The sequence below is a fragment of the Zea mays genome, chromosome 9 (genome assembly GCF_902167145.1).
Source record: "Zea mays cultivar B73 chromosome 9, Zm-B73-REFERENCE-NAM-5.0, whole genome shotgun sequence".
In the NCBI taxonomy this organism is placed as follows: domain Eukaryota; kingdom Viridiplantae; phylum Streptophyta; class Magnoliopsida; order Poales; family Poaceae; genus Zea; species Zea mays.
The window spans coordinates 143,486,875-143,504,692 of NC_050104.1; the positions used below are offsets into that span (position 1 = coordinate 143,486,875).

A 17,818-nucleotide genomic window follows, 5' to 3' on the forward strand; every position below is an offset into this window, starting at 1 on the left:
TCAACTCTCATGGGAGTTCTATGTTGGTGGGTTAGTTGTTTCTAGACGGTACGGAAAAGGCTAATAAGAACCCTTTAGGAATGCGAGAAATTTTTCAGTTTCCTATATAGGCCTATGAAAATATCAAAATAAGCTAATTCCTATAAAACTGATGTGTTATTCCTCTAGAATTTCTACATACCAACGGAGACCTAGTAGGTGTGTGCTTATTTGTACGATTCGTTTAGAAACTTTCAGATCCTGAACCTGTATCCGAGAGACCAGCACCTGCTGCTGCTGATGCCCAAAATAAATTAAGCTTTATAAAAAAAATGCAGCATTATCCTCGGCAAAACTTAATAATCTATGTGTTTCACATTTATCTATGCGTGATCCCAGCTTTTATTTTGAACGCGCGTGGATTCGGATCACTCAGACTTGCTTGCGTAAGTTTTTAGCTCTTGAAACGCCTTTCTGCATCCTTCGTCAAAGCCACCAGCAAGCTGCAAGTTTTTGTCTCGGACGGTGCGGTCAGTTAATCAGTCTATGCAAATGTGTCGTTGCCAAGTAATAATCCGTGGTTCGGAGCAGGTTACCTGGTGTACGCGGAAGGCAAAGCGGACGCCTTGCAGAAGTAGCTCCTCGTCGTTCGCAAATGGATCTGACTTCAGAGTGCTCGCGATGCGGTTCATGTACTCCTTTGCAAGCTTCAAGGAAGCCATCTTCAGCTGTTTAGTGTAGGATGGGCATGCACCATGTGTCATGTTTTGTTTCTACTATTTGTATTTGGACTCATACTTTGTGAAATGCTAAAATGCATCTCCTTTATTGTGAGCGAAAGGAGTTTAGGAATGCGTACTTGGCTTATGACTCCAGAGTCGAGCATCCATTCCCATGGTATCTTAAGATCCTTGTACCTTCCGCCTGCACTGTCCCTTACTCGTTCAGTGTTATGGATACCTTGTTCAATTCTACAACAAGGGAAAGCACAGTCAGGTGGATATGATGTTGATTTCTTGATCCAGTATCACACCGTAGAATTTAAAAAGAAGCAGGCATCCAGCAATTTTCATTCTGTTAGATGCATTTCGGCCATCTACTCACTTGTCCTGCAAGGCTTGCATGCGCTTGAGAGCCATCGGCGTAGCCACCCTCCTGTCGTCGTGGAAGGATGACGCTTCTGACTCCAGGTTCTTCAGATCTCGGTAGTTGAACGCTGCTTCTCTCATGGCGTCTGCTTTCTTCTCGGGCCAGTTGGGGAAGTGCTTGAGCACCGCTCTCTCGTCCACAAGGTATGACAGTTCCCCGTCAAGCCACTTGACAAACTCTTCAACGTCAGCTATCTCTCTGTACGCTGCATTTTGAACTTCGCTTGCGAGGAAGTTCACAAAGTTGCCTTGATTTTCTACGTCTGATTTGATCTGTTGAGATGCAAAATACAAGGGGCGGTTTAGGCTTAGTTCTGAGAAGGGCGTGGTAGGGGAAATAATAGCTGTCACTCCCAACAGTCATGAATAAGTGACGGTACCCAGTAAACAGTTTTCACATTCTAACATGTAAAAATACTTTCTATACAAACATGCGCACACATTAAAGCATGGCTTAGTTCTACACCCATTACGGTTTTACTAGTGGTATGACTAAAGAGTTGTCAACTATCGTCAACTCTAAAGTAACATCACAATTTTTTTTTAAAAAAGTTGATAGGATTCTTTTTAAAAAATCAAACACATAATGTGCATAAATATATTTATATATGGTTTCTGTAGTGAAGTGTTAACTTTAAAACTCTCTGAAAACTATATGTAAGCTACCAAGATGGACAAGGTAGGGGACTAGGGGTACCAGTAGCCTATCTCTGAATCAACAGCTAAAATGGTTGTAGGCAAACCTCTATCCACGGGAACCTCATTCAGAAGCAAACCAAATGTTGTCTGCTGTCAAAGTAACACATGGATGGACAGAGAATATATGATATTTTCAGATGAGCAGTCTTTGACGATCCTTAACCGATGTCTGTAATACAATAAAGAACTGCTAGCTGATGCATTGAAAAAAATAGATATTGCCCCGACCATTTATTGAAATTGTTTATTAAAATAAAAAACTAGAAGCACAGAAGGAATCAGCAGATAAGTAGAACAATACGCTACACATGAATATGCTTGAACATGACAGAAAAAAAAAACATGTACTTACAGCTAAAACATAAGCTGATCTGTTCTCAATTTCCCCAATCATCTCTCTGCTGCTCGTCGCTGCTGGAATTCCTACGGATCCAGACTTCGCATCGTTTTTGCCTTCAGGCCGCACCAACGACCGGTACAGCTCGACTACCTCGGGCACCCTTTGTATCGCCTTTGCGCTCCTCTGCAACTTGGAAGGTAGCGGAGGTGGTGGAGGAGGAGGAGGGGCCATGCATCCTTCCTTTCGGACGGTTGTCTTTGGCTGGGTGCATGTCGGATTGGGCGGTGGATTCGGAACCCTTGGCGCCCTTGATCTCACGAGTGCTACCCTGGAGAACTGCTGCTGCCTTCTGTGACACAGTGAGCTGCTGAGATCCGTGGTTTCCTTCGCGTCATCGTTGCTTTGGACAAACTGCTTCTCCTTGGAGTAGCTGATGCTGGTCGCAGAACTCTCCAGCAGCTTCTTCCATAGCATCCTCTTGTCAGTGTCCTGGCCTTCGAGAGAAGAGATCTGACCTTTTAGTCGGCTCACTTGGTGTCTCAGTTGCTTGTTCTCCTCTTCCAGAGCACGGTTCCTCTCGACCAGGCCATGGAGCTTGCTTCTTAGAAGCGTAACACATGCATCGCCCTCCCTCATCATCTCTTTCTCATCAGAGGAGGAGAGAACGTCACAGTATGGTGGTATTGATTCCTCTCACTATATATTTCTCCTGCCTCCTCGTTCTCGCTCATATAGTGGTAGCGTTAAAGGTCATGTTTTGTAAGTGAGGTGTTGTATCATTGTTTGACGCTTGGCTAGAGAAACTTACAAATGTGCAAGCAAGAACGGGTGAAGCATTGAGTTTGGTGGGAGCTGTCGCTGGGCTAATTACTTGTCCTTTAAGTGATTGCTATGGGGTAGCTGACTTGTCTCTGGAACTTCCCTAAAGTAAAATGCAGTCAATAATTGCATTGTTCCGGTGTGCCAGTTTGATCATCTGAATCAAATCACCCCTGTTTTATTCTTAGATTCAAGTTGAATTTATGTTATCTTAGCAGATGCTTCTTTAGCTGTTGAATTAGTATTCTGCTCTGGCAAAGAGGAAAACTAGTCTGGTGTCTCCTCTCTCTCTCTCGTTTTTTAGCCTATCACTTCTCAGAGATTATGTTGCTTTCTTGATTCCAAATTTTTTTATTAATTCTGACGGCAAACCTTGGTTTTAAGCTTTCTTTTGTCTCAAGATGTGTAAAAGGAGTTCAGATAGAGCTCCTTTACCAGCCGGAGCGAAGGACGCCTTTTTTGCTAATAACAGTCAAGTAAAAGTTTAAAATCATGGGAAGAAAAAAAAGGAAAGTCGACCAAAACAGAGAATAAATGGGTTAAATTATGTGTGTTTACTTCTTGAACACATGTAGATGGTACATTCTTTCAGGTTGTTGGTTTCAGTTGTCTATAATTTCTGGACTACAGCGATTGTTACAGCAAACCTTTGCTGAAACCATCATCCTGATTTCTGAAAATTGATTGCTTTGAGGAGGGAAATATGAAAAACAGAGTTTTTCATTTGGTATTGGAAGAAACAGCCCATGTCACTGTCAATCTGTTTATGAAGGAAAATGGCGACATGGATTGGTGTCCCTAGTCCCTACATATTAAGATTCTGAAACTGTTGCCAGAGGTGGCAACATGGAAAGAAGCACAGCGTAACACAGAGCTGACAGCAATAAGTTTCCCTCTGTAACATGGTGACAGAGATTCCAATTTATAGCGAGAAGTTCCCTGATGTATAGGGAAGTGTTGGGCATATTTAATTATTGAAGGAGTTCATTGATTTCATTGTCTCAGGTTTCAGATTTAGATCGCATATTGTTATGATGGAAAAGTTTAGAATAGTCTCTAGAGCTCGAAATTATCACAAACAACCTCAATTTCAACATATAACATATGTAGACAACTTTGCATAATAAATGAGCTAGCTGGCCTTCAAATGGTGAAATTTGGAGTTGAACATCACAGGTGAGCTTGATGTTGGTTCTGGTAACCTGATGTCCTGATCCCCCTATAAGGGAAATTAGAAGGGATTGGCATGGGAATTGTGTAATCTTGAATTGAGTGGTTTGGAGGGATTGGAGAGTGTTTAAAACCACAATAGATTAAAATCCCTCTTAATACCTCTCAATCCACTCTAATTCATGAGTATCCAAACTAGGCCTAAAGGGTAAGGATTTTAGCTACTTCAATCTCAAGAAGAAGCAACACATATGCATGATACCTAGAACTAGAAGTAATTGAGTCGTAACTAGTAAGCATTTAGGTGGTGTTTGATTTGTAGCGAATAATTTTTATTTCCTCTATTTTATTCTATTTTAGTCTATAAATTGTCAAATACAGAAACTATAACTCTATTTTAATTTCCGTATTTAGCGATTTAGATACTAAAATAGAATAAAATGAAGAGACTAGAAATTAGTCTCTAGAAACCAAAAACTCTCTCGTAAGTTCCAGTTTGCACTTTTTTTGTATGGTGCATGGACCATGAAAGATGCATGTTCGGAGCTCCTGAACGCGTATCTGATACTGTGATTAGAGATGTAGCGGCACTGTGAGTCTGTGACACACATAAATGCGAGGAGCCGAGGAGGTGAAGCTGTGACCACTGCAAATTTGCAGTCGTTTCGGTCCAATCTGTATTAAAATCGCACAGGATGAGTTGCCGAGGATACACATGGCTTCCTTGACTTTTGAGCAACAATTTTGAGAACCCACCGCAAGACTATTGTAACTTTGTTTTTTTATATAAATAAATAACTTGAACTCGTAAATTTGTGCCGCACATTCTAAGAGATCGTGTAAAATATGTTCTTTACACTGTTTGTCGAGTGAAATTTAAAATAGACGATAAGATAGCGAATACGATAGAAAAGCTGTGTTGTATTTTGAATTAGTTAGGCATAGTTTAAACCTGATTTTATTTTTATAATACACCTAAATTTAGTTTGCCATATTTTTTCTAACACACCCTAAATATCAGGAAAAAATTTCTCTGTATACGGGATGTAAACCTATTTGCAGGTCCACATAAACAGAAGTCATAAATGCTTAGGACTCCTAACAACTTCTATCCACGTGGGCATGTAGCTTTTATATGTGAGGGGTGACAATAAAATAGATTTGCAGTGTGTAGGGAATTTTTTTTTCTTCTAAATACCAGGGCTGGGTTCGCTACTTTGTGCTTGTAGATTTCGACCAACATGTCTATTTACACGTTGTTTACCTTGACATGTATAAGGGGCTAGGTATGCTTGAGTGAGGGCACAGACCCTCGCTCATTTCTTTGGTGCAAGTAGATAAGATCATCTGCTCGGTTCAACTTAGGTGCCCCCTACTCTAATGTTATGGTGCTTGTCTTTATAAGTGTGTCATCACTCTCATTTTTCTCTGGGTCCGCCACTGCGTGCATAATCCTATTAATTATAGGGTCTAGAGACAAGTTTTTCGAAAAGTACACCGCTCTTCGTATATATTGTGTTTTAGTTATATTTATAATCAAAACACTCAGAGGTGTACCATGTTGTCTCTTATGTGTCTTTTGAACTTTTTAAAAAAGATCTATTGGTTTCTGGGTAGTGCATACCTTAACCAATCCTTGTTGTTTTTTGGGATTATAGGGCAAAACCCTAATGTTTTAACATGCAGCCAAAAAGACGGTCATTAAACAGCACCATATATCGGGCATACGACCCCGAAACAAGAGACCTCCAGGAGATCCAAAACCTTGAACCGACACATCTCGAGGTGTTCAGGTTCGCAATAATCTGGAGCTTTGGTTCAGGCACAGAAGCCTCCAAGCTATCCGTACGCCACTTTTCGTGCGTGAGGGAGCGTCTCAGTCTCACCGGAACATCACAGCGTCAGTGAAGGCAGCCTCACACCTGCCACGGTCAAAGTAACTTTTTTTTTTCTTTCCCCTCTTGTGTGGTGGAACTTGTGGACGGTGCTGGCTGGATCCGACGTCCGCCATGGGATTTCGTTTTCGAATGGTACCCGTACATACAAAAGGATGGAGCCGGTTTCTTCGCCCAAGCTGACGGTGCACTCGTTGAAAGGCAGCTAGCTCCGTTCGGTGGGACGGTGAGTCATCCCATCACGGTGGCACGCGGCTTTTAGTAGTAGATCGCAAATAGCATCATCGGATTTAGACCCGGGGGCCGGGGGCAGAGAACAGCTTCTGCGTTCCACCCTGAGCTACCGAACTGTGCTGTTTGTAATGTTATGTTTTTTCCACAGCAACAGCATGGCAGTTGACCAGTTGTAGCAAGGGGAAGGGAAGGGTATTGTTTTCTTTTCTTTTTTGGACAACAGGGGCACTATCTATTTATTATTATAGCAGGACAGTAGAAAATAAAGTAGAGAACAGTTTCCCCGCTGTAGCCACTTGCTTCACCAACAGACAGCAGCGTCGAATGGTATGGTATGATCCTATCCTATACCGGCGGCGTAGCCGGGGGGCTCCAAAAGAAGAAAACCCAGGTGGCCAAGGTACATTTTTGGTGGACCCAACCCAAGCAATAGCGATGATACCTGTTCTTCGGCAGTCACCTAACTTGCCGCGTTCTTCATTTCCCAAGTCTCTCTTGTTTTGTTTCTCATCCCAGTGGTGAGTGGTCTACCTTTCCAGCTCCGAATCTCCCCTTCCAGCCATCACAGAAGTCGATTGTGTCGTGTTGCCATCATTCGCGCGGTTTCCGAGATCTGATAGTTCCAACTCTGCCCTTGAGGCCATCAAATGAGGACCGTGACACAGGATCGAGAGGAGTGGTCAGCAGTGGCCAGTAGGTGTATGTTTGTAAGCAGTTCTCTCGTCTTAAAGGAACAGAGGCAGGTTTGGTGGCGTCCGCAGCTGGTCCTGACGACAGAAAAGGTGGCGAGCAATGCCGCCGTCCGTCGCGCTCATCCAACAGGACAGGACCGGTCGTCCAGACAGGGCTTCGCCCACACGCACGGCCGACGTGGGATCAGCAGCCAGCGACCGGACCGGACCCCGAGCAGGCGGGCGGGGGCAGTGTCGTGTCATACTCGCCGCCACGGTCAGTCAGCGATCAGTGCATGTCCAATCGGCCATTGCCCACCGACACCCTTGTGTCTGTGCTCAGTGCTCGATGCCTCCATCTGTCTGTTCGTCGTTTCGGGTACGTACATCATTTGGCCTGGATCATTGAGAGGATCAATTAAGTCGAACTTTCAGGAGACAACAATCAAGTTGGTTATTCTATGTAATAGGTTGGCTATTTTGTTGGCTGTAAGACCGCCGACCAATTTTTACTAGGACTACACTCATCCTCTCACTGTCTTACCATTTGTTTTAGAATGCGTGCTACAGCCAGCTCAGCTCTTACTTGACTAATACTTAGTAGCACGGTCTTTTCTCTTTCTTCTCTTCTCTCTCCTTCAACTTGAAAAAAAATATGATGTGGCATACCGTTTAGTCTGCTTACGTCATCCTATTATACTTACTCTAAAAAAACACGAAGAGATTACACGCAAGCCAAAGTCTGTCGTACCTTCTTGTTCCAATTACTACACGCATCCAAGCTGCATTAGCGTTGTTAGTGAGTGAAATATTATCTTGCATGCTGTTCTGAAGGGTCTGAAAATCAGAAAAGGCTGAAGCTTCGGTGAAACAAGAATGCAACCGTTAGCAAAAGGCAGAAATAAAAGTTTCAAATTTTAATTTTTAAAGCAGAAGCATGGGAATTATTGAGTAAAATTGAGTGTCATCCGTACCGTCTTTGATTGCTCGCGTTACTCCACGAGATAAAATTGTAACAGAAAAAGATATCGAAGAAGTAAATACTTTGCTTTAATGCAGAAAGGAGAACACTCTTGTCCCCCTCAGGCTGTCTGCAGCGGCATCCGCTAGGCCGCCCCTCCCCTTGATCTAGCGGCTACAGGAGCCCCTACGGCTGCAACGGCTACTCTTATGAGACCCTCTAGGTAGCAGATATGAATAGTAAATCGCCACAGCAAGCGTCACGTCGCTTCCCCTCCAATCATTGTTCATTCGTACGGTGCTTTTTTAATAAGTGAAGAAAAAATGGTAATAGATGATAAATAGGGTTAGATAATGATATTTTATAGTTATAGTTAGGTATAGAGGGAGAATATAAAGAAACCGTTGTGGGAGATGAAAAAACAGGGAATAAAATGTTAATGATGTGACGAAAAATTGATATAGGGAAAAAATTTAGAGGGAATCGCTGCGGAGCCTCTGACCTATTCAACCGACCACTGTCGTTGAGCCTCGGATATGCACGACGAAGTGGTTGTCTGGTTGAGACAGTGTTGGATCCTAGCGCAGGCGTTGTGGTGGTGGCAAGCTGACACCAGGGCGTCCCCGAGCGTCGGTAGGTAGGTGCGCAGTGGTGGACGGCCAGGTCACGGTCGCCGGTCGCGAAGAAGAACTGTAGGGCGGAGACGCAAAGCGACGACGATAGAGAAGGCGTCGGCGAGAAGAATCGAGAGGCGCAGACAACGAGAAACTGAAGCGTTGTGTTCCAGAAAAAAAATATAAGGCTGCGGGTAGTGCCGTCACGCGCGTAGCCGTTGATTGCAGATCGAACGCGTATAATTATCTGGACCGACGTGGACAGCGCGAGCGAAGGATTTTGATGAGCTGGCTTTATTTCTGTCTATGCAAGCTTAGGTGTCTCGGCACTGGGAGCATCAGCTTTCTTTAGAAACTTCGTTATACCAACTTGTACGGGTCTTTTGCTCTTGTGACCAAGAACTCCTGATGGAAGGCTATCTATGTGATTGGTTACCGTAGAAGTCGAGCCAGGTCCGTATGAGTTTAGCCAGTATTAGTAGAACCAAGATGAGTTCGTGCAAACACTTTTGTTTGGTTGTGTGTATAGACTCGTGCAGATTAGACATAGATTTAGTTTGATTGGTTGCACCGAAATGTGTATTAGTGAAGGGTGTATAAATAAATCTTTACATATTTATTATGAGTGATTTAGTTTAGTTCACAAAAATTGGAGGAATATAAATATTAAATGGATTCAGTGATTAAATATTTTAATTGGAAGATATAAATAGAAAAGCAAAATAAAAATATCTCGATTTTCAGTGCTTAAGCGTGCAGTGAGCCTGCATGGGGGAGATGCTCCCGCCGGTTGTTCGCGCGGAGCCTGGCTGCGGCGTACGGCTTGCATGTATGGAGCCTGTTTGAGGAGATACGGAAACCAAACAAACCATGCTTTGAGATTCCGCGGGTTCAAGTGCATGAGTAGAGAAGCCAACCAATCATGCTGTATCTGAAGGCCCTAAACCAACATCCGGTGGGCCTGGATAAACGGCGTGCAGCGAACCAATCAGCCCCATGTGAACAAGGGCGTCTCCTCCTTCTGCAGCATGCGGTTGACAACAAGGGCAACCTTGAGCCTTCCCACCCTGCAGATTTTCCGTCATGACCCTTTCGCCTCACTCTTGCCCTCCTTCAACAAAGCATCTGATGCAGCCTTCAGGCACTGTGTGTTTTTTGTCCCAGCTTTTGCCGCTGCTGATCGTATCCCGGAGAACAGTAAGGGTCTGTTTGGTTGCCTGTATCTGCGCATGCTTGCATCATAGGATGCGGGTAGCTGTTGTTTGGTTGCTGTGAGCCAGACTATGCGCGTGCGAGTTCTGTGTTTGGTTGTCTGCATATAGATTTGGATCCAGGCTCGCACGATCCTTAAAGCACCTTGGGCCAGGCTCACCATATACGAGCAGATTGGTCGCATCTCCAGAGCCAGACTCCAGTGATCCTGGCTCACACAGCCAGGTTGGCCAGAGAAACCAACCAAACAGACCCTAAGCAGCCAAACAGAGCTCTGGTCAATCTGTGCTCAACTGTTGTGGCGGTTAATGAACAGCCATCGTGAAACTCTAAAACACCGTGAGTAAAACTGCCTAGATAAAGTGCATCCAAGACATTTATCATTTGAGACGAAGAGCGACGGAGGACCCACCTGAATGAAACGGGAAAAAAATCTTCTGTCTTGGCCGCACCCGCACGGGTTGCCAACGGAGGTGGTGAACCGAACCGTGAACAAAAAAAAAAATTAAACATGTGGCTGCTGGGATTCGAGCCCAGGTCTCTACGGCCACAACGTAGAATTCTTACCACTAAACTACAGCCACTTTGTTGGTCAATCTAATAACGTTTACCTATGAATCAAGTAGATATGACATCGGTTTTGTTTAATTGCAACATTTTTATGTTCTCTCAACAATCTGCGCCAGATCAGTATACATATAGATTGTGGCGGCTCAAGGTTGCCCTTGTTGTCAACCGCAAGAATCACTGCATAATCGCCCTTTTATTCCCCAATCTATAGTCAGTCAAAAGGCTAGCTAGTACTCGTTGAAGTGTATTGCGCCGAGCTTCCACTTCCACACGAGGAAGGCGGTGTCGAACATGACGCTGGTGATGAGCGTGAAGGAGACGAGGACGAGGAAGACGTCCACCCCTCCTTGGGCATCCCACGCCTGCTGTCGTCGAACAGGTTGCCCGGCGCGGCGGCGCCTCGGGCATCCGCGACGCGACCCGCGCCGCCCGCCCCCACCCCCCGGCCTTCTTCGCGTCCGCCTCCCCGCAGCGCGTCCAGCACGCCGCTCCCGAACTCGGCTTGGCCGGTTTCGACGCCGGCGGCTCCGCGTACTTGCCCAGCACGCGCGCCGCCCGCAGCCGCTCCCGCGCCGTCAGCGGCTCGCTCGGCGCGACGCCGTTGGCGTTGGCTAACTACTGCGGCGGCTGTCCGTTGCCAGGCGTCACCGGGAATCTCTCGGCGCTGGGAACGTGAAAGGCCGGAGGAGGAGGAGGGGTGTCGGTTGTTTCTTGCGCCGCGGACGGCGCCGCTTGGTCGCCATCCGTGGCCCGCCGGCAGCTGGTCTTTTGCATGCTTGTTATTTCCTCGCCGGGTAGCTCAACCGGAGGAGCTCTGCCTCCGCGTTCTGGGAGGGATTCCTCGAGCAACAGGTCAGCTGGGTGTGGTACGACGAAGATCTTGGGACTCCTGCTACTAGCTTTGCGCATGAGCAGTAATAGCATCAGGAAGCAAGAAGAAACAAGATGAAGCGCGAATGCGCGATGAGTTATAGAAGAAGCTTACGTTTGCAGTAGCCCTGCGCAAGGAGGAGCTGAGGCTGGTGGAAGCCATCCTCCTCTCATCCGCTCGGCCACAGCGTTTTGTGCTCGAGGTCGAGGCCAGTGAAGATAGCATTCGTCTGAGAATTAGGCTGTCGAAGAGGGAGCCGTGTAGAGCCGTGTGGTGTGAGGCGGTGGCGTGCGACTGGATAGATCCGACAAGCACGTTGGGCTGGGCCGAATTTTGTATCATCCGTAAGCCCAGAGTTGTCTTTCGGTATACAATCAAATCGACAGCAATTTTGGCATAAATTCAACAGCAATTCATTTCTTCTTCGATCTCCACGGCATTTAAGGCTCCCTTTTGGAACATATGATTTTTTCCTGCATTTTTTCTGTAAAATAAGCTGATTCCAGTAAATATATGTTTTTTTTTTTCATACAATTTTGCTGTGAAATGGGTTGATTCCTCACAACTGATTCTGTGAGTAACAGTCGCGTCATGTTCTCAGAAGCAACTCTATCTCAAGGCAGACCAAAAGAAAAAAAAATGTTTGCTAGTATACTTTGAACAAGACAACAGGATATTGTGGAAACAAAAGGTAGTAGACTTGGCTAGTATAGAAATGGTCCGCTGTATGCCTGTATATATTCAATATCTCGACAGGACTGCAGCATTTGCACAATTTACATTGGCACGGTTGAGGGAGAGATGTAGCAACTCTGGTTTACCGAACGACTAAACTGTCCAGCAAACGCTCTATGATTTTACTCTCTTCGTCCATCTATGTACAAGCCTTAATTAAGGCCTTAATTAAGATAATAAGTGTTAGATCTAAAACCCTTGCAACTTGCAATAATCGTCTACCGAAGGACAGGTTTTTGTTTCGTCGGCGACAGTTGAACGTCTCCGTTCAAAACGGATCCCACGAACCTTTCAGCTTCTTCCAGTGTCACCTCGCCGTCGTACACCGCGAACTTCCCCCGGCGGGGCTTGTAGGCGATGAGCAGCTTGTCAGATGACCTGTATCCAGACTTGTCAAACGATGACAGGAATCCAGATTGTTTGTCCTTATCCAGCAAAGCATAGGAGACAGCATTTCTGGAATTATAGTTCTGCCCCCTTATCAAAGTCTTCATAGATATCTGGATGCAATCAACAGAAAAGCGATGATATGTGTTAACAAATGGCTATAGCGAAGATTAAGGAAAGAACCACAAGGTAATAGATATACTATGCATTCAGACGAACAAGAAAACATGTGTTTCTGCTCTATAATTTGGCTTTCGAAAACAGGAGATATACCTCAGACAGGACTGCTTCAAGCTGCCCCTTGGCTTTGTTTGACCCGAAAACACCAATGATGCATACTGAAGTCTTCTCTCCACATGTTTCCTCAAAGTTGGAAGCTGTGAGGAGAGGAATCTTCTTGATTTCTTCCCATTGACCGGAAGGTTTCTTATTAGCTAGATTCGATAATAACTTCTTATTCTTCTTCTCAAAACTATCTAGCAGTGTCTTCAATTCCTTGACACCAGATCTGAGATCTTTCACCGAAATGCCATCCTTCAGAAGGAGCTCCTCACCATTCACGGTTCGGCCAATTACAGCTGGGAGATTCTTCACGCCAAGACTTTTCAGCAGAGGATGAGAAACATCGTGAACCTAAACATGCACAGCAGTTTCCCATGTTACATACTTCCGTTGATGTTGTTTATCGAGTCCTAAAAAGAGTTAGCCCCTGATTGTTCACCAGTATGGTAATTGGTAAAGGTTCACTATTTTAATGGGAGCTCAATCATCTACACCCTTTGTTTTAAATTGTAGGACGTTTTAGCTTCGTCCTAAGTAAAATTTGTCTAACTTTTAACTCAATTTATTAAAAAAACATAATCTACAATATCAAACAGATACGCTATCAAAATATGGCATGGTGTATCTAATGAATCTAGTTTGATGCTTTATATGATAGTAATTTTTATAAACTTACTCAAAGCTAGAAAAAAAATGACTGAGGATAAAACTAAAACGACTCATAATTAGGAATAGAGCGAGTAAATCATTTGTCATACCATTTTTATATTATATAACCATTCATTGCCGCTTACTGCCCAGAAGTAACTACACCCCACACCTGACTGACATCTTAGTTCGCTATGTGCCAAGTTTTCCCATGTCGAGCAGAGGGATTATTAAGGTCTAGATTTTCCTAAGCCTGGTAACCAAATGGAGTAACGGCTGCAACAACAACACAAGTTTTTTTGGTCCCAAACCATTTGAGATCAACTAAAGTTAGAAACCCAACAGAAACCATAAGTCGAGATTCAGACAGTGGAAATCTGTTTTCCATAGACTCCTATCTAATCTAAGACTAAATCTTTAGATGTATTTTCAGGTCTTTTTTTACTGCCTCTTCCTATGTTATATTCGATCTGCCTCTTACTCTCTACTCATTGCTATCACAGGATCCTACCACGCACTGGTGCCTCTAGGGGTCCCCGTTGAACATGTCTAAACTATCTTGTTAGACAAGATTTTCTTCAATTGATGCTATATCCCTAGCCTATCATGTATATCAACGATTCGGACTAGCCTTATCACGTATATCATCATTTCAGACTTGATCTTTCTTGTATGGCCACAAAACCAACACGACATATATATTTTCATAACAATTATTTATTGTACAACAGTAACAGTAACAGCAACAGATTAAATTACTCACCTCAGCATCATAAAAGATTATCCGATTGCGGAACATCCCACTGATAGCACGCCACATTGCTGGTGTGTCCTTCTTACTCGATAGTAAGAGCACTTGAGGAAGGTTTGGTAGAACATTTAAAGGGAAGCTGAATTGGCTAATATCTACCCGTTTGGAGAATCTTGGCAGGTGTTCTTGACAAAATGTCTTCAAGCTCTTAGCATCATGTTCCCCAGAATACTCGTGCAAAGACCCTTTCTCTGCAGTAGCATATGAATAGATGAAGAGACGGGCCGATTTCCCTATTGAAACACCAGACCTTTTGCAAAGAGATTTTTCATTGTCACAGTTGATCTTACCAGCCTGCACAAATAGAAAGCTATTAGGTATTATGTCCATGCCATATGTTGAGGAGCACATATTTCATTATCGTTTTTATACATCAGCTTACCCTAAGAACACCATCTAGTGAATGGACCACGTCTTGCATGACACTCTCTAGCACAAACTGACTTTTAGATTGGGGAGTATAAAATAACAGAAGCCAAGTAGTTCCTTGATCAGCTACTTCTTTATTGAAAACTTGTGTGGTGATATCCTCAATCTTGGTAGTGCCAGAATGCTGACCAGAAGTTCCAGTGTTGGCTCTAGCTGAGCCACTTGATCCACCAATATGGCTATCACCCATTGGTCCACCACCAAAAAGGTTCGAGAAAACATCACCAAGATCAAAACCACCACCAAACGGGTTTCCACCACTGGCCCCAGGTTTACCACCAAATGAAAATGAAAACGTTTTTGTATTTCCTTGACCACCCATCGTCTGCCATCCATTACCAGATGTGAATTGACTGGACTTAGGGCCACCACCAGTGAAGTATGTAGAACCCCCATGATTTCCAAAATTTCCACCACCAAATTCAGGGTTACCCTTCTCATCCCCGTAGAGGTCATAGTTTTTCCTCTTCTCTTCATCAGATAGAATCTCATATGCTGAAAAGGCCCAACAATGCCCCTTTAGTATTACAGAAAATGGAACTGCTACTCTAATCTAGCATTAGTAGATAATCTGAAACAAAACTAGATTATGCAATACAGTTACACGACCTTATTTTGGAATACAGTTATAGGACGTGTATTTGGCTGATAATTCAGCGTAAAAAGAAGTGGGTAAAAGATAGAGCATGTACTATTACAAGACGTTTTTGCACCTAAACAAGCCCAAAAGACAACATGGAATGTTAAAAAATATTAATAACAAGAAATTTAGAGATGACTCCACCCCATCCCCGATAGTCCCCAAACCAAACACACCCTTGAAAGCAATCAAATCAATGCAATTGACTACCGAAATGTGCAGATATGATGGTACCATGGCTAGTGCAAGCGAAAATGCCAAATAAAAGATTATCTTATATACATCGGTGCACTAGGTCTGCCCTTCGTCAAAATATACAAATTCTAAATCAAAAAAGATATTGAAAAAAAAACAGAGGTTCTTACCATTGTTTATTTCTTCAAATTTTTCCTGTGCGCCCTTCCCTTTATTCTTGTCAGGGTGGTATTTTAGAGAAAGTCTATTATATACATCATAAATAAGATGAGTTGATCTAAGCTATAGTCTGAAACTAAATTGCATCAATTACTTGAATTGAAAGCCGAAGACATACAAATTCTGAACTTACTTGTGAAAGGCTTTCTGAATATCCCGTTGGCTAGCATTCTTGTCAACTCCTAGAACCTGAAACAGAACAAAACAAAAAACATGAGTGCACAATTATGAAATTTGCAAAGTGTGAACATTGCTACCAAACTAAATTAAGCTTCGAGTGCTACCACATATACAACCGTTTTAGTACACTGACTAGAGTATAGTAAAATCCCGTTTAGAGAACGGATCAACAAACAGTATCACACCACCGCACGCGTGCATAGTTAGCATTGTCATTTGTTCATTAATCTATCATGTATGCATACGCCGTGTAATCAGTAGAAAAAATGTCTAGAGTTTACAACTAACCAAGGAATACGCAATAATAATACACAAATTACTCGCCTTGTAAGGATCTATAGTTTTAGCCGCTGCGACGTGCAAGACGAGCGAACTGAGGACGAGCGAGGCGACGAGGAGGGACCGGAGGAGGATCCCCATCGCGGAGTGGCGAGCGGCTCCGATTCGATTCTGCTTCGCCGGGTGAAGCTGCAAGCGCTCAATTTGCTCGGGTTTGCTTCTGCTGGGGAAAATCGGGGTTGGATCCAGGGTGGATTTGGAGGGAAGCGGAGGAGGACAACGATTTGGCCATGGAGGAAGGTCGCCGTTTTAAGAGGCGGGGCGTCGGTTGGGTCGAGATGTTTCGCGACGTATGGTACACGTGGCACTTGAGAGGTTGCTCCACCGAACTCGACCAATAGAATTCGATCTTTCGAGCCCGGTTGCGTGGCCAGCGGCCCAGCGTACTGATAAATTGGGACCACGTGCCACGTAGGACGCATAGGCATAGGCATCCTCGAGACAGTCACAGACGTATGGACCCATATGTTAACGTCTTAATGAACTACCGTAAGAGCGTCTTCAAGAGATACCTAGGATAAATCTCCCAACACAAGAAAATTAGGATCTCCATCTCTTAATTCCAAAAAAATGAATCATCTCCAATAAATCCCAAGATATTCTCCAAAAATCGAAAATAATAGGCCCACCACAACCGTATATACGAAGAGATAGATCATGGGCATTTAGGCTTTATATGTACCAGGGAAAGGTGAAAACAAATTTCTTTATTATTAAAGCAGCAAAGGAACGTGGTCAGAGAGCCTATCCACGTCGGCCGAATTTTCTTGACCGTTCGATCGTTGATCAACGATTCCTATTCTCTCGTGTGCGCTTGTGTGTGGAGGCTTTGTGACGCTTCTCTCCTATCCTCTCTCTCTCTCCTTCCTGCATTTCACACTCCCTCCCCCCTACCCACCCTTCCTCGCTCGTCTGCGACTGCGGCGACATTCCTCGCCCGCCCGCGACTCCGGCGACAAGGCTCCAGACCCCGCCGCCAGTGCTCCAATAGTCCCGGTAAGCGCGGCGGCTCTTCCCCTTCTCCCCCATTCGTTTTCCTTGCTAGGGTTCGTCGTCCCCTCCACATTCCCCTTCCCGAAGAGCTCTCTTCCCTTCCCCTCGTCCATTTTGCTTGCTGGGATTGGCCCCGAAGCTTCCAGATCCCTCTCCCAGTCTCCTTCCCATAATCCCATGGCTTGGTGGCCGTCTCTCTCCCCCACCGCTCGACGCCTTGCCCCCTGCCCGCCATTGCTCCCGACACCAATAGCGTCGCTCTAACCTGCTGTTGTGTCGCCGCCGTCGGCAAATCGCTTCCGCTCTTCCGCGCCATCTCCACCGACAAGGCCGTCTGGTGAGCGCGTCGCCCTGCTCGCCAAAAAATTAGTGTGTTAACGACAGTCGCCTGTAAATATGATATCTTTCTTAGCCTCTTACATATTTATCTAACAAGAACAACACCTGTACTTGATCACTCTAACTTGCAAATACTAATTTTTATTTATTTATAGCTTATTGTTCTTCTATACACATGTGTAACACAACTACATGTCTTTACAATGTAGTGGCTGCTCCAATCTGGTTCTGTATTTAAGATTTTGATAATTTTGATTTATCATGTTCGATGACTCCAAACTTAACCTTGGCATTTTGATCTGATTGTTCGATACAAGCTCAAGATGATACAGGCTCATCTGAATGTGATAGGTAAGGTTAACAAACAATGAGGGATATATTTTTCTTTTGTTCAGATAAGATTTTTTCTTCTCAATTTCTCCATTTTCGATTGGTATA

General features: G+C 44.3%; 2 protein-coding genes, 1 non-coding gene and 1 pseudogene across 3 annotated transcripts; all 4 read right to left on the bottom strand.

Moving 5' to 3' along the window:
- Positions 1-202: 202 nt before the first annotated feature.
- LOC100285794 (pherophorin like protein) lies at positions 203-2,972 on the bottom strand. Its single transcript, NM_001158684.2, has 5 exons — positions 2,179-2,972; positions 1,084-1,400; positions 839-950; positions 576-707; positions 203-482 (listed from the first exon to the last, which is right to left on the bottom strand). The coding sequence occupies exons 1-5, from the start codon at positions 2,803-2,805 to the stop codon at positions 408-410; spliced, it is 1,263 nt and encodes a 420-aa protein (NP_001152156.2). The 5' UTR covers positions 2,806-2,972; the 3' UTR covers positions 203-407.
- A 7,282-nt stretch (positions 2,973-10,254) lies between these two features.
- TRNAH-GUG (transfer RNA histidin (anticodon GUG)) lies at positions 10,255-10,326 on the bottom strand. The gene has a single exon. It is a non-coding gene; the product is annotated as a tRNA-His (tRNA).
- Positions 10,327-10,356: 30 nt separating this feature from the next.
- On the bottom strand, positions 10,357-11,778 carry LOC103639265 (uncharacterized; annotated as a pseudogene).
- A 114-nt stretch (positions 11,779-11,892) lies between these two features.
- On the bottom strand, positions 11,893-16,238 carry LOC100383011 (uncharacterized). The gene is made up of 7 exons (NM_001175690.1): positions 16,034-16,238; positions 15,663-15,718; positions 15,481-15,554; positions 14,429-14,970; positions 13,999-14,340; positions 12,579-12,938; positions 11,893-12,418 (listed from the first exon to the last, which is right to left on the bottom strand). The coding sequence occupies exons 1-7, from the start codon at positions 16,127-16,129 to the stop codon at positions 12,137-12,139; spliced, it is 1,752 nt and encodes a 583-aa protein (NP_001169161.1). The 5' UTR covers positions 16,130-16,238; the 3' UTR covers positions 11,893-12,136.
- Between the last annotated feature and the right edge of the window lie 1,580 nt (positions 16,239-17,818).

Bases quoted from the DNA above. Each gene is read 5' to 3' on its own strand.
- LOC100285794 (NM_001158684.2), bottom strand. From the start codon at position 2,805: ATGATGAGGGAGGGCGATGCATGTGTTACGCTTCTAAGAAGCAAGCTC. The intron at 1,401-2,178 runs GTAAGTACATGT...GCATCTCAACAG, and splicing joins GATCAGCTTATGTTTTAGCT to ATCAAATCAGACGTAGAAAA. The intron at 483-575 runs GTAACCTGCTCC...AAAAACTTGCAG, and splicing joins TTGCCTTCCGCGTACACCAG to CTTGCTGGTGGCTTTGACGA.
- LOC100383011 (NM_001175690.1), bottom strand. From the start codon at position 16,129: ATGGGGATCCTCCTCCGGTCCCTCCTCGTCGCCTCGCTCGTCCTCAGT. The intron at 14,341-14,428 runs GTAAGCTGATGT...CTATTTGTGCAG, and splicing joins CACTAGATGGTGTTCTTAGG to GCTGGTAAGATCAACTGTGA. The intron at 12,939-13,998 runs GTGAGTAATTTA...GTGCATGTTTAG, and splicing joins TAATCTTTTATGATGCTGAG to GTTCACGATGTTTCTCATCC.